The sequence below is a fragment of the Pocillopora verrucosa genome, chromosome 1 (genome assembly GCF_036669915.1).
Source record: "Pocillopora verrucosa isolate sample1 chromosome 1, ASM3666991v2, whole genome shotgun sequence".
In the NCBI taxonomy this organism is placed as follows: Eukaryota; Metazoa; Cnidaria; class Anthozoa; order Scleractinia; family Pocilloporidae; genus Pocillopora; species Pocillopora verrucosa.
This window is the reverse complement of record NC_089312.1, coordinates 26094524-26122393: the sequence shown is the minus strand read 5'-3', so window position 1 is coordinate 26122393 and position 27870 is coordinate 26094524. Positions and strand designations below refer to the sequence as shown.

The window sequence follows — 27870 nt, the reverse complement described above, 5'->3', positions numbered from 1 at the left end:
CAATGGTTATTAATTCGACCGATTTTACACTTCATTACCTTTGATTGTAAAGAGGGAAATTGAAATACAAGTTAAAGAACAATATCATCGATGTTAGGAACTGAAAACATTATCACCGTGATTTGAAAAAGAATAAAGAAATAACTTCAGGAGAGATGTGAAAAGGACTACTCTCGCAATAGCTACGGCTAAGTTCATTTTGTGAAATCATGTCAAAAGAGCATTATTTGGTTATTGATACAGTCTTTAGAAGTCGGTTCTTATGCAAACGTGGATAGCAACTATCTCGGTATCAAACTCGCAGTATTCTCATCAGTACTGATCGATCCACAAAGTGAGTCCTGTATCTTCATATACAAAGTACACTCTCGGAAAGAGAAAGCCGTCTTAAGGATTTCTAGGCTATTCGGTATGTGAAATGAGAGATCTTTCAAATATGATACGTTTGATGCCATTTGCAAAAATAAGTAAGCAGGCCACGTCCAAAACTGAAGTAACATATGATCCAGATGTTCTTCAAACTCTAAAATTTTCAATTCTTTTCCTCTCTTACAACTCTGACTTCAAATGGAGCGCTTTGAAACAAAAATCCTGGTATTTTTCTCGAAGAGTGAAGAGTTAAGAGTGGTAAACATTTCAGAAACACGCCGCAAGTCCAATATTTCTGCTGAAACAAGGTCATGGGTCAAGCAAATTATTGAAAAACAGATTAATTCCCTGTTTGAATATATTGGCTCATTCACATATTCTTCTAAACTATTCTTGTTGTCGTCATTCGAACAATTTTATCCAGTGGGAGGAGGGGGCGGGGGAGGAGGAATGATTTGTAGATCTTCATAGAGGGGAAAACCCGCGATCGCGGGAAATAGGTGACTAAGTGTAGTGTATTATTAAATCCAAACAGTTCTCTTTGGAAATATATATGAAAGCGACCTCCGCAGTAATGAACACTAGTTAAGCAGTAGTGAAAATAAAACCTGAAAAAAAATTCAGGCCTGTACGAGATTTGCATCCCTTGACCTTTGCGATACCGGTGCAGTGCTCTACCAACTGAGCTAACAAGCCAACTGGGAGCTGACATCATGTTTGTTCTTAATAAACCCGAGAAGTGTGGATTGATGAATGACTGTGAATACATGAAAACCAGGCCTTATTTCATACTTACTGCTTAAGTGGCGTTCATTACTGCGAAGATGGCTTTCATATTAAGTTCTTAATCCGCAGTTCACATATATGATTTTCATATATTCACAGTCAGAGGTCTTTGGTTTAGTGCCTTGAATTAAAACTATCCAAATTTTGTGTGGTTTGTAAAGACTTGTAAATCATGCCTTCACCCCAAAGGAAACAACAAATTTTTAGTTTGCTGAGATACGAAAGCATCAAAATGAAAATAACAAACTAGAAAGGAACGAGAAGGCTTACAGACAAAGAGGATTCAAGGGAAACATTTATTGATTATACATTGCTTCCTGATTCTTAAGTCAACTTTATTCAGTTAGGCAAATGTATTTACCAAATGAAAAATAACAATCTTTACTGGAAAGAAGATTATTATATGAAGTCTTGTGAATATTCTTTGATTGTCAGCTATCTTAAATATTTGGAAAAACTGAAATAAAACTGGCATTCAGAGCGGGATATTTGAGCAATTATAATTTCGGGAGAATCTTAAGAACGATGTTTCATGCATGTATTTTTGTTTGTCGCCATAATTTATATATCTTATAATATCATTCAATTAAAACTGGCCTAACATATTTTGCTGAACTATAAATTCTCGATTGAAAACTTTCTATAAAAGGACGTCTAAGAAATACACTTTGCATAAGCGATTAATATCCGTGTCGATCATTTGTACGCTGTCTATTTCTTTTCTTCGAACGAGCTGTGTTTATTTTAATGGAAGTACCCACACCTAAGTAGTTCCTCCAAGAAAGTTCCAACAATGGAAACATCAATACACGTGAATACGACAGCGCGGAGGCGTCTGAGTGAATAAAGCAACCTTACTCTGTGATCTTAGTGAGATTGCAGTTTCATTACAGCCATAATTATAAATTGTTTTATGAGGTTGCAGCAGCTTAACTTATCTCAAATACCATCACAGTTTCATGCTCTCCTGATATTCTATTTGTTGTTCTGAGAGAACGCATTAGTATTTGACTGGCATGAGGGAAATTTCTCGGGCAATTTTTTACCCGTCATTCGACGGCTTTGCAGGGTGAGGATAAGAATGATTTTACTCAAACGCAAGTAGTATGAACTTGAGGGCCGTAGAATTGTGAATTTCCTTTGGTTTCGACCTGAAATCAGGAGCAAAATATGTTGAATTAAGTTCGTGCTGATTATTTGACTTTCCTTATTCTCACACTGCCACGCACTCGTTATCGTCCTCGTCCGGCTTTTTTTGCACTTGGGTGTCCTTCCTCCTGTGATGTTTTCTGACCAAGTAAATCGTCAACATGATTACAAGAATGGCTATGAAGAGGACTAACACTCCAATTACGATGACAATCATGGAATTTTTCTTCTTTTCGGAGGCTTTCAGGATCGGAGCTGTAAAATTGTACCCTTAAAAAGCAATAAAATAAGATAAATATCATTTATTATACGGTCATGTAGCTAATCAAACCCTCAGAATGAGCGATAGGAGTTCAGAACAGGGACTATCACAAATTCCCGAAAGCCTGGGGTTGCAGGTTCTTTCATTTTGCACCAAGCGGCTGGTGCTGCGCGGAAAAGTGAGCCAGCCTGGAGAGTTAAAAGCACATCTCGCTGGCTCTCGAAATGTGAACAAGAATAGTGACCAATTGAGAATGTGGAAATTTTTGCCCAGCAGTGACATGTGGACGGGTGAACATAAGCCGATATGAAATTTTAATAGAAGCCATCTAAATTAAGTGATACCGTCAGAGTAAACGTTTGGGAAAGACTGCTAATCATGCATTGTGAAAATGCGGGCGAGGACAGTCGCTGAACAAGACAATTGTCGGTGAAATACTGCACCGAAGTTATGGAGGGTAAACGGACAGTTATTCTGGCTTTGGGATTTAGTGCACCGATATTTGGATTCGACGTCCTCAGTTATGATCGCTGAGCCACGTTTTTTCTTTCGCTGATTGGTTGATGCTATGCAAAATTGGATGTTCTTGCCCTCTTGTTAGAGTTGTCCTGCAGCCGTGTAAGGCGAGTTTGAAACCAAAATAACTTAAGCCTCGTTCATTCTTGATTAATGTTATAGCAGCTTGGAGGTAATATTCGTATGTAATGATTATAGACAGAATTAAGATAATAATATGTTTTATTTAACGGCACCTTTTGTGCAAGAAGGCAGTGTTCCATTCAGTATTCCATTCAGACAGCTTATTACTCTGGATCCGGACAAAGTATATCCCGGGTTGCATTGGATGATAAGTTGGCCTCCGTTCCCGACTGTAACTTGAGAATTGTTTAATTTTATTTGAGAGCACTTAGCTGAGGAGAAAAAATGAATTTATGTTTGCTAGGAATTATAAAGGCAGGCCAGGTGCGGCCCTCAGAATGCAATACAAAGTCTTTATAAGTAAGAAACCAGAAATACTGTGAGTTTCTTGCTCATAACGTATCTGTCCAAGAAATTTCAGGTCAGTGGCATGCAGGAAATTTTGCCAGTGGCGCAGAGAGAATGACGGAGAACCATACTCTGATAAACTAAGAGACTGCCTTACGGTGGGAGAGTAAATATCCCACTGAGGCTTCCTTCTCCCTCCTCAAAGAGCCTAACTTACCACTGAGTTCTTTGTAGCTCAGGGGAGGAGCATCCCAAGGTCTGGGGCTCGATTTAATGAGATATCTTAAAGATTTAACTACCTTTGCAAGAAGGAACTTCTCCGCTCCATTCCCCATTCTCGCAGACAATTTCATTTTTACCTACGAGCGTGTATGATGAGTCGCACTGGAATTTGTATCGATCGCCTGCTTTGTTACCTTGACCAGTGAAGTGCCCGTTTTTAAATGATGTCGAAAACTGCTCGCACCCTTTCGAAGCTGTCAGACAAAACATATTGAGTTAAGTTACTTAAATATGACTGATTCAAAACCATTATCTTATATGTGTTCGCATTGTCACATTCACTAACCTTTTATGCAGGTTGGTTTTGATCCATCCCAGACCCCTCCACGGCAAGACATTTTGTCTTTTCCAACCATTGTGTAACCATTGTTACAAGTAAAATGATGCGTTACTTGATCTCCTGAGACGTCCCTTCGTACAAACCCACGATCAAGGCTCAATACAACGTTACATCCTTCAGAGGCAAGATTTAATTCAAAGTTATCCAGCTGCTACTTAGTTTCCAAGGAAGTTCCCTTTATTGCTTACCAGGCTGCGTGGCGTGCTAGTAGCTATACGTATTTGCGATGAGACAGTACGACAGGTGTATTGAGATTTAAAACTTTGCCTTCTTCATAAAAGGTGATGCTTAACTCAAAAAGACGGAACAAAAAACATGAGTTTGATTTCATGCTCGCATTTGTCTCACCTTCATCATGTAAATCCCTTTTCATGCCCATTAACCATTCTTGGAACTCCTTGGTAGCCTGGCCGATTCCAAATCTCCCTGTTATTGCGATGTCAAATATGCATTGAAATGAGTGGTCGCACGTCTTGAGCGCCCTCTTTTTCATGCCACTTTTCATCTTGGATGTTATTGGATAATATCCTTCCATAAACGTTGGGATATAAGAAGGATAAAAAAAGTCCCTATGAGCCTCTTCTGGGCCGTACATGAACAGAGAATCGATCTCTTTCGTCACCCCTAAATGAACGATTGAAGGAAAAAAAGAAAATTGACATCTCATCATGAACCCTCTTATGTACTGTTGCCAATTTTTTTCGTAGCTCCTTGCTAAGCTTTATTTACAAACTTAAAGTTGTAGTTTTCCCTATGCTTCGGTAGTGTTTTGAAGCCAGCACAACTGTGCTGATTAATCTGTTGTGAACATTAATGACTACAGGATAAGAGAGACATACATTGCTGACCAAACTTGTAGTGTAACTCGGACATGGTTGACGCGGTGCTGAGGACTTCGTTGTTTGGTAGAAGATACTCCTTATCACTATTGTCGTCCCAATAGCCGAGAAGACCGCTTGTTTTTCCTGTAAGAGTGCAAATCGTTCAGATTCAGACGAAACATTAAACGGTTTACCATGAAGTGCAGCGTTTCCTCTTAAAATAAAAAGCAGCTAAAGTTGATAAAAATGATAAGGACAAAATTCCTGAGACTGTTTCAACCATCCACATTGTTCAACCGTTCACCTTTCTAGGTTTACATTTGAAGAATTCACTCACCTTTGAACTTTACAGGGACAACTACAGCCATCTGCAAAACTGGTGCGGCATTTTCAACATATACAGTAATCCCTGAAGTAAAGGCAGCAATTACTCTTGGATTGTTTTCACGAAGGCTGTTCTTAACAAGCACTCCTCTAGATTGTAGTTCGTGATCAAAAATGACCAATTTTCTGTCGACAAGAATGTCTATTGTTTGCCGTTCATTTAGTTGCATCTACGGGATAAGAAAATACAGTTTATGTCAATTTTGTTCATTTTTTTCTATAAGCGACACAACCCAGTTTATCTATTACTTTAGATCACACCAACCCTCTAACTGAATAGTTATTGATGGTAAAACTTTTATTTTCACTTTCCTACCCCATTCCCGATCTATCTTACGCTAAAACAGGGTGCAGTAGGAAGACGAAGGCTCTTCATAAGAAGACTAACCTAAAGTATTCAGTGAGAATCAAGCCATATTTACGCAGAGTTTGAAACCCGAGAAAAACTCACCTGAATAAGGCTACTTTTTTGCTCTTTCATGGCGAACGCAGTGAAAACTGTCGCAGGTGCTTCTCCACTTTTCTCACCTTTCAAAGGTTGCATTCTCCCTTGGAGAAGAAACCGTGTATTGTCGACGTTGAGGACTGTATACTCGCCAAAACCATTAAACGTATATTCCACACCATCTAAAGTTTGAATATGGGGATCACCGAATGCTGCTCCTAAAATCGAAATGAAAATGTCATTTTTAAATCAGACTGCCTCCTGAGTGGAGCTACCCTCAATCAGTTACAACTGGTTGTGTTTTAAATTGATAAAGGACTTAAAAATAAGCTTAGTTTAGATTTGTCCCCAAGGAAAAGCTGGCGGAAAGTTATCAGCAGTAACCTCATACGTAAAGCAATAAAACTAAAGAAAAAATTAATGCTGACACCAACTTGGCTTTGCCATAGTTTTAAAAACCCTGTTAAAGTTTTTTTTTATCTTATAACTTGGATTCAGTCCTTGAAATAAAGACAGGGATTTCTGTGTTTGTCTAGAAAGAGCAACACACTGCATACACATGATAATTCCTCAGGGTATCAGTTGAATCAGTATCTAGTAGATCGACAACATCGAGCAATACTTGCCAATGTTAGGAGGGAGATATCGCGTTTCAGATGTCGTCAGCTCTTGATATTTAAAGCAATTGTTAGAAAACATACAGCACTGCAGATAAGGAATGATTTTGTCCCATATGGAAGGGAATATTGATCCGCTCGTGACAGCGTGTTTGTTTTGATTTACGAACTCGCCAGGTGGCCCTGCAGTCAATTCTCCTTCCTTGTCATAGCAACATGCTCGCGTTATTCCTCGATCGCTGGAAGACACCCACAAAGGCAACGATTAAATTGTGGCTGGAAAGATGGTCACAACATGTAGCAATAACAAACTGATAAAGAGAATTCAGAGTAGCATTTTCAAGTTTGATAATACTTGATCCTGAGTAATGTTTATCAGCATTTTATATTTTTACCTACCTCGTAACTGTTGTTTTGTAGCATGTTTCGACCTTTCTATAGTAGAATTTACAAAGAGGCAAGATATTTGTATCGCACAAGTCGTGTTCCCTGAAAATTCCAATGTCTGCGTTCATCTGTCGTCGAGTCTTGGGGCAGGGTGTTAAGTGGTTATTACTTGCTGGTGAAAAATTTGAGATATTAATAATACTTGATTCCTCCGTGAAGGATGGCAAGGTTGTATTATTTCATCTACCCTTAACAACGTTCTGGTTACGCCAGCAAAGAGCAACGACTTCACTTTAAGTCCAAGAAGTAATTAACGTGCAACTTCTTCCTTTTATATCCGTACTTTATCCAGCAAACAGGTAATGAGAATACTTAAATATATCAGGTAGAAGTTTTTATGTGGAATCTAAAATGAAATTCTCTTAACTAGTTTACAAGGAAATGAGTAGCGGTTAGAGTGGAGTATTAACGATTAGATCTTGGAAGTTAAAAGGTTTTAAAACTATGGGCGTTCGTTTGGGACCTATATATTATTAGAATGCACATTATATACTCACTTGTCATGAGAGAATGCGTTTGATTTTGTAGCCAACTTGAGCAGCTTCCGTTGGCCGCAGTCTGATTTGTTAGCAGGAAGAGTTCACTTCCGATCCACTCCCTTGCCACGAACTTGTTGTAACTGTTTCCAACCAAGCTTCGAACCCGAACCATCTGCAACGTTTCTGGTATATTTGGGTTCTTTCTAAGGGAAAAGGAGAAATGCAATGAAGAAACACAAGTTGGAATATTCGTATAGCGATGAATCTGACTCAGGTTATGTGCAATCGATATGAGCAAGAGAATCAATTGAAGTGAATATCGTTACTTTTGTTCGATTTTCTAAAATTTAAACGATTGTCTCCAAGCTACAAACGCTACGTGAAAGGTTAGATGCGATGTTTTCTACTAAATGCCCGTGAAATTCTATGCTCTGGACAAGAAATGTTGGAGCGTGGAATGGATTAGTATTGTCACCGATATCCCATTACAATTGAAAAAAGCCTGATTATGTGATAACAATAAATTTCAAGCAGGTTTTTGCCCCCTGGACCTAAATTAAACAGGGTTAAAAATTACTGGAAATTATAGCAAATCACGGTTTAGTTCATTCTGTTCCTACAAATAACAAAAACCATGGAAAATGTATTATCAACTCACCTAAAATTTTCCATAAGAGGCAGATCAAACTCGGCTTTCCCCGTGTTCGGCTGGCTAAACACGACTGTAGTATAATTATGAAATTCTCTACCACTTTGATTGTATGATAGATTTATAATCTCTATTGTCACTGGCAAGTCAGCTGCCAGGTCTGAGACATTCCAGGTGATGTTTACTCGGTTCCCTGTGGTCCATGTATCTGGAGCCTTTCTCTGCACAGCGGTATCGTCAAGAAAACCAGGTTCTGAAATCCAATATGATAAATGCTCATTTAGAGCAGGTAATTGCCTTCCTCTTGTTTGTTAAACGAATGATTATTGTTACTTTGCTTCGATGTAGAGATATAGTCACATCTAAATTTATCAAAAGCTGTATCACCTCTAAAGACCCTGACCAGAATAATAGCACCACAAGAAGTAGAAGAAGGAGAATGAAGAAATGTAAAATGGTATCCGTGTTTACATAGCCTGATGTAAACACGCGGGAGGTTGAGAGAACACGAGATATGCGTAGGAAACCACGACGCGAAGATGTAAAATGGTTTTATGGCCAATCAGAGCGCGCGTACTATTTGAATTATTTTATAATAAGCAATATGACAACAGCAATCATCAACACAAAGTTACAATATCGACAACAAAAAATTATTGGGATAGTATGGTAAACAAAATGTTCTAAAAATTTCCTAGGCATACTAAAAATTATTACTACTGTTAATAGAATAACAGAGATGGTAGATAAGATGGCTCGGATAAGAAATAGAGAAAGATGTTTTTCGTCTTGTCACGAGCATGAGACAAAGGAAAAATTCTGAGTCCCCATGAGGAATCAAACCTCAGACCCACGAATTCCGCGCTCCGATGCTCAACCATTGAGGCACAGCCGAGACTCTACGGTGAGCGAAGTGTACCACGAAGTTCATGTGACTGGCGCCCTGCATACAGCTAGGATCAGCAATGTCGATAGTGTCATGTTTGTGAATACAATAAGAGAGATGGTAAGTTTTGAGCTCGGTAAAGAAACAGAGAAAGATATTTTTCGTCATGTCACGAGCGTGGCTTAATGGTAGAGCATCGAAGCACGAAATCCGAAGTTCTGAGGTTCGATTCCTCATGGAGACTTTTTTTCTTTGTCCCACGCTCGTGGCAAGACGAAAAACATCTTTTCCCACATTATTATTGAATCTAGCTTTAGGAAATTTTGAAAAATTAGCCTGTTTGACAAAAAAACTTAGTCAGAATTTGAAATTTGCTGAACGCAACGAGGTTTAAAAGATTTTAGTTTCCATGATACTTACCCAGGTCAAATTCTTGCGCAAACATTAAATCATCATTTTCATTCGGGTAGATGTAAAAGACGGATTGTTGTTTTCTCGTAGGTAACAAAGGAACGGTACAAATGGCTTTCGTTTCGTTGACTTTGTATCCTTTGGCTACACCGATATCGCCAAATTCGCATCGCAACTCAACACCGGGCCAATAGCACAGTCCAGTGATGAGGATGTTGGAGCCACTGTTTAGCTTTCCACCGGCCGAATGAATGGATACTGTGCCTTGGATGTTAATAACAATTGTAAAAGGAAGTAGTTACTCCAAGAATACACCTTTTATGGACGCACTATTTCTATTCGACTGGAGGGCGATGTTTGCTAAAACTTTTTTTTGGGAATGGCACGATGTTACTTAAGACGGGCTAGTCCTTTACGTCATCTTATAGTCTCGGCCTTAGGAGCTAAACTTGAGCAACTAGAATTTTTCATTGTGCCTTTCTAAACCAGTTAAACACCAACATAGGATGTGAATACATGCTCTAAATGTCAGTAATGAGATGACATTCTACAGCAATGTAGTTTGCAAAGCCTTGAAAATCAAACGGAGATTAACTTTTTGGGCTCTCAAAGATAACGATGTCAATCTGATTAGAGAGTGGGCAATGAATCGATAAAAGAGAGAGAAAACATACAGTTATGACCTTAAAAGGGTAAAAGTGTTTCTTCAGGATTTCAGTCTTACCTGAGGTTTCGCATCTTTTTTCGTTCATATCTTTTTCGGTATCAACTTTGAACAGCCAAACACCCGGCTGACCACAGTTAGTTCTGTTTACTAGACTCAAAAGTTCTTTTGACCCGGAGAATGGTACATTTTGGTATGAAGATCCGAAGCTAAAGCCAACCTTTGTAAATATGAAAATGAAGAATCTTGTACTGGGTTCTTCCATTACTGTTTTTAATAATATTATTAATCGTCAAATGAATAAATGCGTCAAAGGTAGTAAAATATTTTTAATCTGTCCAATTTATTTCCCAATTGATCGTCATTCATCCCTTCTTTTCCTTCGTTCGCTCGCTTGTTCTTTTGTTACTTACGCTTGTTCTTTCATTCATCCGTTTAATTCATCTTTTCTCATGCAAACATCACAAAATTCAGGCAAAGATGGTTGCTTTTTGTTATGAATATCATTGCCTTGATTCCATATTATTTAAATCCTTTTAAACCCCAGTTGCAGTTACCTAGAATACGTTGAGACTACGAAAAATCTTTGAAACCCTTTATGATTACAAGTAATGAAAAATTTTAAAAGCAACCTCCTTGTACGTTCTGGAAGAACTGAAAAAGATTAAATCTCATTATTTTAGGGAGGATTTCGTTTGAGCGTCGCCAAACCAAAACCAAAGTGATCACAACAGTCAATGATCGGAATAAAGGAAACAATCTTAGTCGACTAATGAGAATTGGAAGTAAGAATAAGCAAACTGTCAAAGCTCTGGGAAACACGAGTGACGAAACTGCGATGGGTTTTAGCTTTGTATCTCATTGCTTGCATATGAAAGTGGTGCAAGTTTTCGAGTGAAACAGTCACTCAGCCAAATAATACAAAACGAAAGTGGTCCCGGATAACTTTCGACACTCTATTGATGTAGATAAATTTCCAAAAATATAAAAAAAAATTTTAATTTAAAAATTTTTAAAAGATAAATTTCCAGCCTACTAAATGAAAGTCCTTGGTAAATACCTTTGCTGCTTTGCCTCCCAAACCTCGATTGTTCCCTCCATGCAAGGTACCAGTTGTCCAAGAAAGGTTATCGTAGATGTATGAGACAAATGTCATATGCTCTCCACTAGCTATGACAACTTGGAATGTGTTTGTCTGAAAGACAAGAAACGAAAGGGTTTATGGTGAATTCGCCCCATTGCAAGTTCGCCCCCAACCACCTTTGCGAGCAATCGAAGCGAGTGATTGCAGTGGGGCGAATTCGCCACTTACCAACGAAAGAATACCGCTATATATGAGATGAACAAATGAAAAAATTCACTTTTCTCAAGAATGCTCAAACACTGTCACTTACATTCTTTGTGTATATACCACTGGCTCCATAGAATGAGACTTCATTCCATGTAACGATGGCAACCCAGTTTGCCACAAATTTTGTGTCGCGTGGAAATGCGCGGATGACGTCTCTCGCTGCCCTAGAAATGATTGCTTGTGCGGTAGTAACTCGATACCAGACCCTACCTCCTCTTTTTGTATATACATCGGCCCAATATGGTGCGGCTACGTACTCGTGGCTGTTAAGCGGAAAAGATGATGGCTCTTGGGATTTCAACGAAGAACCAAACGAGATGATTCCATTTTCATGTACCTAGTGGACGAGATTTCCAGCTAGATTAAACTTAATATAAAGAGACAGACTGTTGATTACAACTCGTCTTTTTACCATTATCATGATACTGAAGCAGTTAACTTAATGGAATGTTCTTCATACGATTTCCTTATGTTTCTGAAGAAACGAAACAAATCATATGATGGAAAATGAAGTATCAGAGAATTGTTATCCTAAAACCAGCGACTTCAATAACAGACGGTTGCTGCCGTCTTTTTAGCCGCGAGCTAGCTTTCTTTATTAGGATCGCCTTTCGGCACAGCCGCCAATAAGCAGCCGCTTATATTACGAGCTATTGAAACCCTTGTAAAAATATTCTTATTCGGCTTAGCAAACATTTTTTTGTAATTTCCCCGGTTTAGCCCCTTGTTAACGATTTTACTCTGCAAAGATAACAACTTCAAAATCGGTTCCTCAGCTGATTTTAAAATCATCAACGACGGCGAATGCCACGGAAGATAAAAATCAGCCCTAGGCAAATAGATTAAGCTTCTTTTCATGCAAAAGCGTTTACCCGCGGTTATTTTCCCCACGAGGAAGTTGTTGATTTAATAAGAATTTGGACGTCACGTCATGTAATATGTATAGCTACGTTAAACATTTAAGCAGATTAAAGAAGCACGCGGGGAACTTAATTTTGTAGATTTGGAAGTATAGCTTCGAACATCGGTTTTAATTAGCAAACGGATAATTGCCGAATTTTCCAGAAGGTGTCAAAAAAATGTACCAAAATAATTGTTAAGCAAAGTTTCCTTTCACCAGAATTTCAAATTCTGTTATGACACATTGTACGCTTATATAGACTGTTTCATCGCAGTTACGACGAATTCTTCAAAAAAAAGTATCACTGAATTATGATTCAAAAGATATGTTAACATGCACTCTCCTGCACTCCATCTGATGTTATTTTCTAATTGCGTCTTGGTATACAGAAAAAATCCTGTATTTCAAACTCTTCAATTCATGTACCCTGTAGGGTGCCAAGAAAAAATGACCCCTTACTTCGTCTTCATACATTTTTCTTCGCCTTTTTCAAGCAACTTTTTCAAGTTATGAGAGTCACCCGATGTTGACAGCGAGCTCAATCCTGAAGTATACATCAATTATTTACTTTGGTGGTACTTTGGTCGTCCTCAAACATTTTCCCTCGCCTTTTTCAAGCATCGTACACATAATCTTTATGAGAGTCGCCTGATGTTGACGGCGAGCTCAATCCTAAAATATACATCAATTATTTACTTTGGTCACAAAAATAATTCTTCCATATAGTGAGCTGCGATGTCTGTGATTCAGATTTCGATTATAGAAAACGCTATGCGTTTGCGTAATCAAAATACGTGAGCCTTGCCGCCTACCATTCGGTAACAACGGTCAACCCAACCGTTTTACAGTAAAGGGGCACTCAAAAATATTTTAAAAAAACTAGTAGAATTCCTCAACGTACTGTTTACATTGCTTTTAAAATCAGAGAGGTGGTATTTGACTTGAAAACTGTAGTAAATTGAAAGTTACAAAAATTATCAAATTTTACCGCAAAGAGAAAACTAGGAATTACCCTAAAGGGCCGCATAAACCTGCAATGACCATTAGATGTTTGTTCATACGAAATGGTGGTGAAAAAAAAATGACAGGTATGTATTTCATAACACTCACTGGTGAATACACGAGAAAAACTCTGGTGGAAGTGGATACTTTGAGTATGCATTATCAATAAGAAAACAAAGTATTCCCTGGCAGTTGAAATAATTCAACAATAAACAGGACTTGCTAGCATGCACCACACATACAGTTACGTTCAATGACTACCCGACGTTAAAGCTAGTCTACGTATATGCTCTATCTAAAGTTAAGATGATAGCTAAGTTCGTGAAAAGCGCGTTGATACAAACGCTGAGCGAACGGCAGAAATTGAATTTTAATGTCTGTTAATCATCCCGGTTTGAGCATAAAATATAGCAAAATTTGCATCCTTTGTGAATGTTTTATTTTTCTACTGAATCTATTCAAAGCTTGAAAGGAAAAGAAAAGAAATAAGAGGTAAATTTGCCGTCCGCTCACAATATCTATTGACGCTTGCAGTTCAACTCTCATGTAGATTCGTTCACATTTTGAATCAATGAACTTTTGAATATGTTGGCCTGGTCCCAAGAACTCGTAACTCCTTCTCTATGAAGCCATCTGATTTTGTTTATAAAAGAGAAATAAAAAAGCCTAAGGGAAGAAGGAAAACAAAAATTTCTCTTCTGTAATCTACCGACTCAGTGAATCAGACTCGTTTGAGTGAAAATTCAAAGTATTCAAGAAGATTCAAATCAAATGATTGATTTACAAAAGATCGCTAGGAGATATATTCTCACTCCTTAAAATATTACTTTTTCCTGCCCGATACTTACGTAAAACGATTCGACCTTCAGTTCGAAGAAATGAAACGGCGGTGTTGAAATTGCGTCTGAGCTCACATCATCTCGCACAGGCAAAGGTGAGTCGCCAGCTTCTTTACCGAAAGGATATAACTTCGAGGTATACCAACCACTGATGGTGCAACGAACCATTGTTTTCACAAAGACCAGAAAGATAAGTTTACGAAGTGTTCTCATTTCTAACAGCCGGATTAGCATGTTGTAGATTTGTTTATACTGTTGTATGCTTCAGGTGTGCTGGCGTCGTAGTAGCTTGCTATTGTTTAGTCTCGTCCACTTTGGAAAGTCTTTGAGAATTCGTAACTTCATCAATACCAAGTTCTGCTTTCCAAGCTTCACAGTCTTTGCAAATATTCTTCGTTCGCCTTCTTCGTGGTCCAAAACGCACTGTGACCATAACCACAAACGGGGATAAAATTAATTAAGCGCTGGTGGGTCGAATGACATATGATGTTTGGACTTTTAAAAGGTCATTTACGTGACTAATTAACATAATAATGAAAGTGAAAAAATGGAGATCGGACATCAGCTGCCTGTGTAATGTGAGTTGACTCAGACGTTCTGACTATCAATGTTTATCGCAATGCCTGGGGCCTTGTTTTCGAGTGCTGTTGTTGAAAAGCACTGAAAAGCTTATAGCCTGAAAGCTTACATTATTGTTCGAATAGATGACATATTTACTCTTTTGATTCTAATTTCAAATATTGATAAAACACCTGTTTAATATTGCTCTGCTGCTTGAATTCTTTTCAAGTTTACTCGTGTTTTTTCTGGCGCTCGGTGTGAATAATGACCCCTGTTTGAGAGAACTTTCTGAACGAAATTTAACTTTCTCGCTTGGCTTTACAAAGGGATGAGCAAACTTACTGTTTGAATGCTTATAGGCGATGCAGGTGGGTTCGTTGGGAGCAGTTAAAAGATGAAAAATTACTCTTAGAAGGCATTAAAAAACTGCAATGCTTTCAAAACTTACCAACCATCGAATTACAGTAGCAGAGTTGAGTAATTATGAAACCGGCTGAATTAAACAAGAGAAATGTGTTTGCGGTGAAGGAACAAACTTTAAGAGAGCGAAGTTAAAAGTGTTGTGTTCACTTAACGATGACAGTCGAAATTATTTCACACCAAGTTAAGACATTTAAACCAATAGCATAGTGCGCAGTTTTTTTACGTAAGGGTTAATATCTTGAATTTACATAAACATAGTGGGTGTTGTTTCTAAACAGAGACAAATAGGCTCGACTAAAACGAACACTTATAAAAATGGAATATTGGTAGATTGGATGGGATGACAATCCGCCTGAGCATAATTATGAACGGAGCACCAATAAACAACTATTCGTAAATGAAAAAGCTGACCAATCTAATCAGAAGAAGGACTTATACAGAACTCTATAAAAAAAAGCCCCTTTTTGTGTAACCTTTAAAGCTTTCGCTTAAAGGGCTACATTCATTATATTTCAGAAATTAGCGCGAAGTGACCGTAATTATTTATGGATGTTGAATAAATTTGCTTCAGAGAAAAGTCTCAAGGCTTCGGCTAAATTTTTGTTTTTTGTCGTTTCTTGTTTCTTTATATCCTGTTAGAAACTTAAGAAGTCTGAATTTGAATTCCGGTTTATGATTAATTACGCCCAATCATATTTGGGCTTTCAGCGTATAAAAGATATGGTGAGCAAACACGCACTACTTAATCTTCCCAAATATATCTAAAAGCTTTATAGATAGCCCTAAGGGTATTCATACATATTTTACAGGCTGTTTTGAAAATTTAATTAAGAAGCAAATCGAAGCGTTAAGTCATTATGTGGGATAGAAAAGATCCTTTATCGTTTTCATCAATGTTTCTTTTTTTTTTTCTCCCATAATATCGAAGGGTCAATCGAACCGGACGCAGGTGTAAAAAAGGAGGAAAACGAAAAGATTATGAAGTGTTTGAGCAATCAAGCATGGATCTACAATCCTCGTCGGTACACTTCAGATGAAAATGGTGTTCCTTTTGGTAAATTTTTTGCGAGTAACTTCTTTTTTTTCTTTCATCTTTTTTCCAATAAAGATTCAAATTCCGTTTTTCTTAATCCAAAAATCATTTCGTTTGAGGAAGTCTTAGCTTAAGCAATGAATGGAGAATCACTTCAAGATTTAATTTGTCTCCACCTGAAAACAAGAGAGGAGCGATAAGTTCTCTTTCACCTGACATGTTAGTTGTGATTGACATGTGGTAGTTACGTTTACGATTCCTTCAAAAGAGGCCCTGGCCTAGAAACTTCACATCAGCAGGAACTACAATGTTTTCAACACTTACAATTATTCCGTAAAACGAATGATTTGAATCACAGGTAACAGGCAATCTTGAGACACCGATCTGATACAATCTATGACAAAAAAAGACAATATTAGCGCACTTTACATCACTACGCAGTGCAACATTTTCGTCAAGTAATGGGCGAAGGATTTTGGTTGCGTCAGGGTAAAACTTACCTCATCCCACCATAAGGCTTTGCAATATTCTTTTGACCCCTCCCCCCCCCCATCAATTTGTCAATCAATTCTCTTAAGACTTCCTTTGCACTCTGTTGGCGATCCTCCCTCCGTTTCCCCTGAAAATCATTGCGTCCCCGCAATCCCCCTCTCCCCCTCCCCTCAGGCCCCGTCCACACGTATCCGGATAAATTTGAAAACGGATAAATATTTATCCGTTTTCAAATTTATCCGCGTCCACACGTTGCCGTTTGTGAATCGTTTTTGGTGTCCACACGTAAACGTCAAACAATGCCGTGATGAACTGAACAAAATGTGCAGAATTGAACCACTAAATGCTAAGTTTGAAGGGGCCAAAGTAACTTCTGTTGAAACAGTGTTTAAAATACATATTTCTAATTTCCTGAAGCAAAACAGTGACTTTGACCCCATCACTGATAAAATCAAAATCAATGGTGATGGTGCCAGAATGACGAGAAATTCAAATTTTATTTTACTTTCATTTTCTTGTTACGTCATCGTTTTCAAATCGTTTTCAACGATTAGCCAGCGTTTTCAAATTTATCCACTCTGGAGAGCGTTTTCAAATTGATCCGTTTTCGGTGTGTGAAAACGCCGTTTACGTGTGGACGGAACCCGTAACCGTATAAATATTTATCCGTTTTCAAATTTATCCGGATACGTGTGGACGGGGCCTCAGGGTGATAACTAATGATTGCTCCCTTACTGGTGCAAACTAAGAGCCACACAAACACAGCTCACTCACGAAGTTTGGGTGCACACATCATATCCCATAACCCCTTTGCTTTATTGAGAAATGTAAAAAGCAGTTTTTCTTCTCTTTTGGTAAAGAAAATCCCTCAGAATGCCCTGAAAATCTTTCAATATCCATAAAATCCCTATCTATATCCTGCTGAGTCCAAAAATGATGTTAAATAAAACATGATTAAATGAAATATGCAAATGAATGAAAAGAACGTAATAAACCAAACAATAAAATTTTTACAGAACAAGCCAACAGACGAAATAAAATAAAATAAAATGATATAAAGTAATATATGAAAATAAAACCAAGCACCACGCATGTACCAAGTTTTCCCGTTTGGAGAAGGTAGAATATCGCATGCAGTCTTTTTAGGGGCAATCCTTTGCGTTTGAAGGTTCTATGCATTGAATTAAGCGGTAGCTTTTAACAAAAACACACAACAGGCGGTCGTTTCTTTTGCACAATATTAGCAATTCAAATTACCGATGAGCGTGCAATTGCACCAGTCACGCAATTGTGTGCTGGTGATGCCTCCGTTCATTCGCGTAAGGTACGAAACAAGAAACTGGATTCTCGTCACAAAGGTTTTATAGAGGTAAATTCTCTTTCAGTGTTCTTATTTTACTTACTTATTTTGCTTAGGAGAGCGTTTTAAATCGAAATATTAATGATGAATTATCTGGTATCACTGTATTTCAACAACGCATGTTCTATCCGCCCAAAATTCATTCGGACGCTATAGACAAAATGATAAATTTTCTGCTCGAAGCAAATAAATGATCGGTTCTTTCTACTAATGCCACAGCAGAAAAAGTAGAAATTGACCAATTTGTGTACATTTTGGCCTCTGATTGCGGACTCCTTGAGAATAAATTGCACTTGTACAACACACATACTTTCCGATACTCTCCAATAGTGGTCACATATTATCAAAACAATTCGCATAGAGACCTCGTTTTTAGAAGGTATCTTAAATTATACACCTAACTCTACTTTCATTTCACTCTGGGACGAAAATTTGGTCGATTGGACCGATTATTTTCGTCGATAGGACAGCGGTAAGACAGTCGATATCAGCTCTATTGGGGAATGAATGTTTAATGTTAATGTTAATAGCGTGTTAACAAAAACTGGTTACCAATGAAACAAAAGTTATGTTTTCATGTTATCCATCCTCATCTAAATCATATTTGAATATTTTTGCCTCCTTCATATCGTCTTTTTGTCTAAACTTTAAACTTAAAAATGTTAGGTGTCGCTAGAAAAGCGGTAGATGTTGACACCTTTGCACCTTCACAGTCACGCAACCGGATCATCTTGTATTCCGTGCGATTTAACAAATTTTAATGTTGGTGACCAAGTTGATCCTGTGATAATTTTATTTTTCCCTATGTAAACGAGACATCTATTATTGATGAATTTATTCAACCACTAAGTGCGAAATTGAGAACGCCATGCATAGTTGAATCAGAAATAAAAAATATATCTGTATTCATGTAGCGTTCCCTATTACATCGTAACCCATTTCTTCCCAGAAATGTCTTTGAATGTAACATTGTGCCTTTGAATTTAATTAAGTGCTCCAGAGTTCTTGATTTAACAGAAACCATTTTTAATTTTTTCATTTCATGTTTATCAATCGAAGATGTCATGGTGATTACGTATCCTTTATGATTTGGTTTTTTGGTACGTATATTTTTCCGTGCTTACGACGGTTTAAGGATTTTTTTCTCTCTATTTTTTCTCCGCATCCCACGATGAGCGATTGAAAGGAACTAAGATAATGTTTAACTTGGTGAATTTGCCTTTGGTGTTCTAAAAGAGCAAAGGAAAAGTAACTTTTAATTCTAAAAACCTAAAATGATAAAATAATGGAGTAAAAAAAAGCCTACAGGGGCATGAATATGCTATTGAAGAAACAGTGTAGTTAGGGAAGAGACAATTACTTCAAATGGTAACTGATGCACAGTATTGACCTCAAAGCTCCTTTACTAGTCTGCACTCAAGTCAGGCGGTCTCTTTAGCATGAAGGGCCCTGAAGTATTGTCACTTTCCCTGGATGGGAGGATAATCCATTCCTTAGGCCTGATAAGCCTGAAGCGTTTCGTTAGGCTTTTCTGTTCACAGTTCACGGGTATCATTCAATGCTCCTAATGTTTAATTATATTTTTATTGCGCCAAAAAATATATATTGTCATTTTTCCGTCAGTTGCTAGGCTGATGCGGGATTTAGTTAAATTCATCATGCTTCCAATCGAGCCTGGTTGGCTAAATTTGTTCATTTAGTGCTTTAGATGTCTCTTGGTGTTATTGAATTGAAATACTTCATGTATCTGTTTCATTGGACAGCATCTATTATCATTGTTGCACAGTCCAAGAATCTACTCGCCTTCGGTATGTATTCACAGCTAGTCACTTTTATGATTAGCAAGTCACCTTTTAAGCTATTCAAGCCTTTGTGGCTGTTATACCCTAAAATGTTTCTGAATAAATATTTCAACAAAAAAAAGCGTTAATCAAACTAACTCCTCATAAGGTGTGAGACTTAAGGTACACTACAGAGGAACAAATTGGCATCCTTCAGATTTAGCAGCGATTGTCCCAAATGACTTAGGGAAGGTCATTTAGGGAAGAAGTAGATTATGGGTAATTTTCCAATAATGTCATAGGATTGGTCAGTTTGCGTCAGATGGTACAAAATAACGCTCTATGATTGGTTAGGAGCCAGAGTGACCTCGTTAACTACTGGAATTCATTGGCTCCTTATGATGTTTCCCTTTGTTTTGACTGACTGAAAGGATAACTTTGGTTTTGGTATTGCATGTACGCAAGAGGATATCAACAGTTGATATTCCTTTGATGTACGACACTACATCGAAAAGTATTCTATTTTACAGACTGCTCCAGCAATGCTCAGGTGCCGTATGACGGAGATCGGATTATACAAGCTAGTGCTGCCTACACTTGCTCATGGGTGATCACAGTGCCTGAAAACTATACTGTTAAACTCACTATATCAAAGAATAACGTCGCTTCTGTTGGTAACACAAACTGTGTTAATGACTATGTACAGGTAATTATAGCCACGTTCTTATTGCTATGCTGCATAAGCGGATAACTGTGTGAAAAAATATGGTTAATCTTCTGGAAGCAGTTGTTGTGAGTATTTGTCTCGGGAAAAACCAAATGATAATGTACTGTGCGATAATAAAATTGACCTTTGCGTTTTTTTTAAGCATTTCGCAACAGTCTAGTTTCGCTGACTATTCTTGCCATTATTCCAAAGATTCGAGATGGTGGGAGCAACACGAGCACCTTTTTGAAGAAAATGTGCAGCTCAAACCCAGGTCCTTCTGTGTTCCGCTCAATTGGAAGGCAAATGTGGGTGGAATACAGTTCAACTCAAACAAGCAACTCCTTCCAAGCTTCCTTCAAGAAGCTTCTTGATCCATCTTGTAAGTAGTTTTTCTTATTTTATCATGTTTGGTAACGTACTTCTTAAAGAGAATTTCCGATCCTGCTTTTTGTATCTTTTTTAACTACTATGCACCATGACAATGCTGATAGAAATCATTAAGATTTTCTTAATCTTTCATTGACAGTCTCAACCCTTTAAATCCCATGAGTTACCAAGACAGAATTTCTCCTTAAAATATCAAGACAACATGAAGCAGACAAGTGATGAGAAAAAAGAAAAATATCAATAAGGGGATTATTAGTTGATCCAATACCAAATTCTCCAAAGTAGCACAACAAGAAATGTATGGTAGACAGTAAGGAGAATTACCAACGAGATCTTGGGAGTTAGAGTGTTAATGTTTATATTTCATACGTGGTGACCTGAAACTTGGGCATGCCGCTACGAGTCCTCACCAGGCATTTTAAATCGAGTCTTAAAGCTGCAGGGATTTTTTTTTCTAATAGAGAATTTATTGTCTTGACGTTTCTAATGCGGGTTTATATTTTGAAGTAACTGATAAACGAATTCCCTGAAAAGTCCATTTGTTGACATAAACCCTTACAGTTTGCCCAAGAAATATCAATTCCAATGGAACCTCAGGATCCATTACCAGTCCATTTTACCCATTGAACTACCCGAGTGACATGGAGTGCACGTGGAATTTAACAGGACCAGCCGGATCGCGGTTTACTCTCGTATTTTACAGGATATGCCTCGGTATCTGCTCGCCCAGCGGTTCGTCGTCCACGCCATGCGAGGACGGTCTGTGTAGTAGTTTAGATATTGGTGAAGTCACAGTAGGCGATCAGCATCTTTGTCCATTTTCTTCGGTAACACCGTTTATTTCAGTGGACAATCAAATCTCTTTGTCCATGTTGACCAATGAGCAAACCTCAAGAGGATTCGTGGCGGATTATCATAATGTATTTCGTGATGAAGGTTGGTGGAATTTGAAATCTATTTATTCTTTTTATTCGATTGGAAGTGAGGTAGGATACCTTTAAACTCATCTATGCAAAAGCAGTTGTATGTCTAGCTTAAAAAAGAGAGAAGAAGAAAAAAACGGGACACTATGAAAACAGTCTCTTTTTCTTTGGACAACGGTCGCTCGGAGTGTCACATCAGTTAAGCCATACGAACGAATAGACAACACTCCTTAAGTGATGATCTGGCTATAGCCTACTTATTGACCTATTTTTTTCTTTTCTCAGAGTAACTGATTTCTTAGTTTTTCATTCCCGTTTCAATCTATGTTCTTATTTCCGCAAATAGATATTGCATTAACCCTATACTTTTCTCAAAAGCGTGCCTTCAGATGACACAACTGACGAACACGAGTGGATGGTTTTCCAGTCCGAACTTCCCTGCCAATTATCCTGATAATATTCAGTGCGGCTGGAATATTTCAATCCCTGCAGGGTACAAGATTTATCTAAATTTCCTGGACTTTGATCTCGAAGATTGTGTAAGCTCGTGCTCTTGCGACTATGTTGAGGTGAGTAATTTCTATACTGTAGTAACTGTGGATAAATAAGAGGGGCTGATGATGTATCGTAATTGTCAGGTAGGATAAGGGTACCTCTTGAAGGTTTTTTCGGTCAGTGAGGTTTTCGAACAACCCACTGAAGAATTCCCTCGTTCCTAATCTAAAGACAATCATCATTTTTTTGTATAAAATTATAAACAACTGTTTTTTTTTTCAAGGTTGCTATCGGCAAAGACAATGCGCAAAAGAAATGTGGAACATTACAGCCGGGTGAATGGAAGGTGAAAAATCTTTTTGGACGTGATATCGTGGTGACGTTTAAATCTGATAGTCATTCAAATAAGAAGGGATTTCAAGCAGTTTACACATTTGTACCTTTAGAAGCATGTGAGTAATCTGTTTACTTATTGTTCTATTTTCTCAAGAGTTAAAATGAGTTCATATATTGCACTTGTGGGTACAGGTACAAAGACTCAATGAACAAAATTGCCAAGTAAGTGCAGGGGTTGTCTGTCTGATCTGCAAAATTCTTTAATGACACAAACCAATGAGATGCAGCCCCTGAAAAGCAGCACCCAACATGTTCATTGTCTTTAGTGTTGATTCACGGTTTGCCATTGTACCTTTTATAACAACAAGGATACTAAAGGTACTAGGAATTGAAAGACTCAGCTTTCGAAACAAGAAAATTTTCCTTTGCCTGCAAATTTCTTGATCTATCCAGTTGGGTCCCCTTTTTTAAGAATATTTAGTAGCTTCTCCATGAACAAGCATTGGAAATGAATCGTTCATAACTAATGTATCTCATATCCAATGAGTACAAGAGTAACGATCACTGTATTAAAAGGATCAATTTTTTAAAACCTGTCACAATTATTTCTGCTCTGTTTATTTCGCATTTGTGGTGTATGGTGTGATCATGAGATCGGAACCCATGGCAATGAAATTGCAATGTTTTTAACGCATCATGCCTTAATAATATGCAGGAAAAACGCTAAGATATCCAAAATTCACGACCAACACTTGGTTTTATAGCTCCTTTAAATACGCCGCAACTTTTTCGTTTGCACGTTCAGTGCACAGTTCTCTACTTTCTCTGGAAACTTCGATGGTTTAGTTACATAGGAAAGAATGATCTGAAATATAAACCCATAACAGCAGTGTCCTAAAGGGAGTGATTGTAACATGTAACAAAGCTTCAACGTAGACGGAGTGATGCGTTCATCATCAACACCTTTTGCCGGCCCAAGATCCTGTAGGAAACGCGATTGGTTAACGTTATTGCTCGATTGCATCTTAAATATTCAGGCATATCTGTGCACCAGCCCTAGTACAATATTTTACTATTTACTTCTTTTGATGGTTGTTTGTTTTTTGTTGTTGTTTTTTTTATTAATAGGGGAGTCTGTTCCTAATGTTAACTGTCCATGGTCAGAGTCATCTACAACAACAACGCCGACAACTGCCAAAGACAGTGAGGAACAAAGTTCACAGACCACAAAAACAGGTTTGATGCCCTACATTGATGTTCTGCCTGGTAAATAGTTAAATTCGAGCTGAAGAAGTTTTTATGAAAAGAGAAACCATAGGGATGAACATGAAGGAGTTTCTTTACACAATACTATCACATTCTTAAACAGAAGGTTATAACAAATAAATCAGGGGATATTGTTCGATTTTAACACCACGTTTTAAAGGCTGAAACCGGTAAATAAATGTAAGTTAGACAGAGCATAGAATTTTTGAGTTTAAAACTGTAACGATGTACATCGTAACTAGAATTTTGTATAAATTTTTCGCATAGGTCAAATCAGTTTTGCCTTCTTTTTGTCTTTTCAGATATATCTAGCACGGCAGAGGAACCTTCGTCAAATGGAGGCACCGATCCACCGACGCTTCACACTCCACGTAACTCGATAGGAAAGACGCAAGTGAGCAGTTTCTTATGGTTTCTTACAAATTTAGCCCTCGTTGTATTCTCTAGTTGCCTGGAGTGACCTGCCGATTTCCTCGAGTGTTAAGTTCCGATTACTGACATTTGGGACTGTTTCAGCGGTAATAAAAAAGGACGCCCCGTGAATGTACTCAAACTATCATGCATTTCACATAATTGTGCAAAGTTTGTTCCACTCTCAACGGACTTGTAACATCGAGAAAGCAGTCTTAGTCAGTGGTGCTAACTATACACTTGAATCCCAGAGAGTTTTTATTTGGAAATGAAGTGTTTTGTCAAGGATACCTTCAATAACTTTAAGAGTAGGACTCGTTGGGATGTTTTTGAATGGATTTCTTTATACACGTTTGTGAGGGAGATCCAAATCATCTTCTGTACTCAAGGTACTTAAACAAAACTTCATCTTGTCACTTTGTTACAGCTCAGGGAGGACACCTTATTTTAAACATGTTTCTTTCAGGAAACTTTTTATTACAAGTAGAGATACTTTCTCTGTGTACAGAACGCGTCCTCTCACACAACACTACAAGAGCCGCATAATATTTTGACGTTACTTTCAAGGACAAGAGCATTTACACTTTTGTTTCTATTTTCAAAGGAAACTCTTTTTTCCTGTCTGCACGTTCTCTCTTGATATTTACCTCGTTGATTTTCATCATAGTCACATATAGCATCGGTTACTAGTTGTGAAAGCCAACCAAAATGAAAGATCATGATAACTATCGCGTGGTTCAGGATGAAAGCTCCCTAACCGTGCAAAATCCTAGTGTGTTATTGTTCACTGATTCTTACTTAATAACCTTTAGGAAAGTTTCTGTTGGTCACTTAACTAAAAACCATTGGAATACTATGAAACTTTGTGCAAGATGCGGTCCAAAAAGCTTGACAGTATAACCTAAACCAAGAAATCTGTTGCCTTTCCTAATGTACAATATCTACTGTGCCATCCTCGACGAGGTGAAACGAAGTCCATAACTAAAATGATCACTAATATTAAAAGTTGATCAGTTTGACATATTATGGTATTTTAAAATTCCGTCTTTTCTGTGGTGTCGAACTAGTCCCTTCCTCTTTTTTCTCTTGCACCTTCTGGAGGAACAGGTATCCAATGAACCAACCCACGATTACAAGAATTACTATAATTACAACCGCCACGTTTATCTCACATTCTTCGTAACTGGGACCTAGCAGAAGGGACAGGAATAGAGCAAGAATATTTCTTTTTATTCATTAAGTGGCCCATTAATGAATTTGAATAAACCCATCTTTTTTATCAATCGTTTATCTACGAAAGACGAAAAATAGCAAACAAAAAAAAAGGGGGGGGGGGAGAAGGATTGATAACAGAGCTTAAGGGGTAAATAACGTCTGCATGCTCTTTCGAAAGGTGCAGGTTTTTTGTTTTTTCTTGTAGCATGAAAGGAAGGTCAAATAACTTGATCATTTTATACCCTGGCTTATTCATCTTTTTTCTGTAAGATTTGAGAAAGTGAATGGCTCCATTACGTTTTAATACTTGGTTAGATGTATAAACATATCAACATTGATGGAAAAGACCAGGGTCATCTAAGAGAGAAAACTTTAAAATATCTAGGAGTTTGCAAACTCCAACGTCCAATTGAAACCATGGACTCCAGAGTCTAATGTCTCAGAGGCGCTATGTTACCAATTAATGCACAATCGTGCAGAATGACAGTGAAGCTTTACGCACCTATTTCAGTGCTACAAGAGGCATTTTTATCTTTCTCATGACAACCAGCTGAGCTGTTGAAACCGCCTCTTAGGATCGTCTTGTTGGCTTGACTCTTATCCATCTTCGGAAGTCGGTGTAAGCTTACTGAAATACAGTAAAATAATCCACGACCCACTAAAACCACCTCTTAGGATCGTCTTGTGGGCTTGACTGTTATCAATCTTTGGAAGTCGGTGTAAGCTTACTTGGTGGCTGAAAAGACAATAATGATAATGATAAGGAATTTATATAGCGCTAAAACTATAACCAATATTCAGAAGCGCTTTACATAAGTTAAAGTTCTATACCAATTAAAATTAAAATATTCAAAGGCAATAAACATTAGAACTATTGAAACAAACTGAAAGCTTTCCTAAATAGAAACGTTTTAAGTTGCTTTTTAAAAATGGCGAGGCTACTACTTGTTCTTATAGTTAATGGCAGCGAGTTCCATAAAACAGGTGCAGCATGAGCAAAGACCCGATCCCTAAGTGAAGAGCAGTTCGCTTTTGGAACGAACAGAAGAGATTGAGCAGACGAGCGAAGAGCATAATTAGTAGCTGGTTTCAGGGACAAAAGATCTTTAATGTAGGGAGAACTTTGGTTGTGTAATGACTTGTAAACAAAGAGGAGCAATTTAAACTGAACTCTGAACGTTACTGGGAGCCAATATAGGTCGATAAGTGCAGGTGTGATATGATCAAATTTTGGAATCTGAAAAATCACTCGAGCCGCAGCATTACACAGTAAAATAGCCCACGACCCAGTGACAATAACGCTAACTGAATGCAGTTGGAAATGATAATGGCGTTACCAGACGTGTATTTCGAAATGACTGTTCCAGACACATCTACGCTATTTATTCACCTGGAAAAGACAAAATCTAGCGTTTACGTCGGACATGATTCTCATTTCGTGTTAGTGTAACCTTTTCACTCCCAAGTTCTTCTTCTTAATTCTCTCCTTTAGCTGCGAGACATTTCCTTGTGAATTGCCGGTTACAATAATTTAGTGCAAGAACTATAGATGGCAAATTCTACCTGATAAGTTTGAGTATTCTCATCGCCTGTTTGCTGGATAATGTAAGGATATCTTAGGGAGAAGTGATACTTTAGTCACTCCTGGGAGTAAAGGGTTAAGACATTTATTGCATGAAACCAACCCCTTCTCGGCGAACTTCTCCACTCAGTCTAGAAACTAAGCACAAATATCAACAAATTCGTCCTCACACTGCGTAGAGTTATTCTTCCTCCTTAACTTCCGCGGCATGAAGAGAAAAGGTGTAAATCGTTGTCTTTTAAAGTAAGAGCCATATATATTTACTATTACTATGTTCGGCACTTCCAGATCGACTAAGACAGAACGCGCATACAAGCTTATTGCATGATATTTTGGTTAATGTCTTGTGAAATCGACTTCAGTGCAAGTGGACTTTAAAACACCGATCACGATTAAAGTTTTGTCACATTTTCCCTGTAAATAGTTTTAAATGGTTTTTCTTTTATTCTTAATTCTCTTCACTGCAATCACAATGTTCTTCGTTCGGCTTAGTCGCACATTTCTTTAACGTCGAAAACAAGTTTAATTCAAACACCTTGCTGAAAGTCCTCGATTAGATATGACTGGCATGATAGCTTTAAAAATTTAGCCACGGACCGATGACGGGAGACAGCTAAAATTATTCTTTAAGTAATTATTCACAAAACTTGATTGTTGGCGTGAAATATTTGACAATCGACATATGAGATGGATTTATCTTTATATATCTTATCTTATCAAGGATGAACTAACCTGCCATAACTGCTTCTGAAGAAATTAATTGAAAAAGTGTCTGCAAATAATCATTTTTACTTATATCAACGGCTAGCTTTGAACTTTGTTTTG

General features: G+C 37.8%; 3 protein-coding genes across 5 annotated transcripts; 1 reads left to right on the top strand and 2 right to left on the bottom strand.

Moving 5' to 3' along the window:
- Positions 1-1493: 1493 nt before the first annotated feature.
- LOC131771586 (protein mesh) lies at positions 1494-15215 on the bottom strand. 2 transcript variants are annotated; one of them, XM_066173543.1, is made up of 18 exons: positions 15081-15215; positions 14081-14494; positions 11373-11666; positions 11039-11173; positions 10039-10198; positions 9324-9578; positions 8027-8270; positions 7387-7571; positions 6842-7001; positions 6452-6681; positions 5832-6043; positions 5334-5550; positions 5015-5140; positions 4524-4799; positions 4122-4289; positions 3853-4029; positions 3319-3477; positions 1494-2574 (listed from the first exon to the last, which is right to left on the bottom strand). In XM_066173543.1, the coding sequence occupies exons 2-18, from the start codon at positions 14303-14305 to the stop codon at positions 2369-2371; spliced, it is 3429 nt and encodes a 1142-aa protein (XP_066029640.1). In that variant the 5' UTR covers positions 14306-14494; positions 15081-15215; the 3' UTR covers positions 1494-2368. The 2 variants fall into 2 exon arrangements, with proteins under 2 accessions (XP_066029640.1, XP_058943383.2); XM_059087400.2 differs by having other exon boundaries at positions 14081-14535; positions 15081-15120.
- Positions 15216-17849: 2634 nt separating this feature from the next.
- LOC131771588 (CUB domain-containing protein 2-like) lies at positions 17850-25267 on the top strand. 2 transcript variants are annotated; one of them, XM_059087402.2, is made up of 10 exons: positions 17850-17949; positions 19000-19040; positions 19704-19748; positions 20252-20427; positions 20641-20809; positions 21379-21753; positions 22119-22309; positions 22519-22687; positions 23700-23807; positions 24140-25267. In XM_059087402.2, exons 2-10 carry the CDS (start codon positions 19025-19027, stop codon positions 24295-24297), a joined length of 1407 nt encoding a protein of 468 aa, XP_058943385.2. In that variant the 5' UTR covers positions 17850-17949; positions 19000-19024; the 3' UTR covers positions 24298-25267. The 2 variants fall into 2 exon arrangements, with proteins under 2 accessions (XP_058943385.2, XP_058943386.2); XM_059087403.2 differs by lacking the exons at positions 19000-19040; positions 19704-19748 and having other exon boundaries at positions 17875-17949.
- LOC131771682 (uncharacterized) lies at positions 24587-27784 on the bottom strand. The gene is made up of 3 exons (XM_059087534.1): positions 27778-27784; positions 25966-26133; positions 24587-25438 (listed from the first exon to the last, which is right to left on the bottom strand). The coding sequence occupies exons 1-3, from the start codon at positions 27782-27784 to the stop codon at positions 25272-25274; spliced, it is 342 nt and encodes a 113-aa protein (XP_058943517.1). The 3' UTR covers positions 24587-25271.
- Positions 27785-27870: the final 86 nt, after the last annotated feature.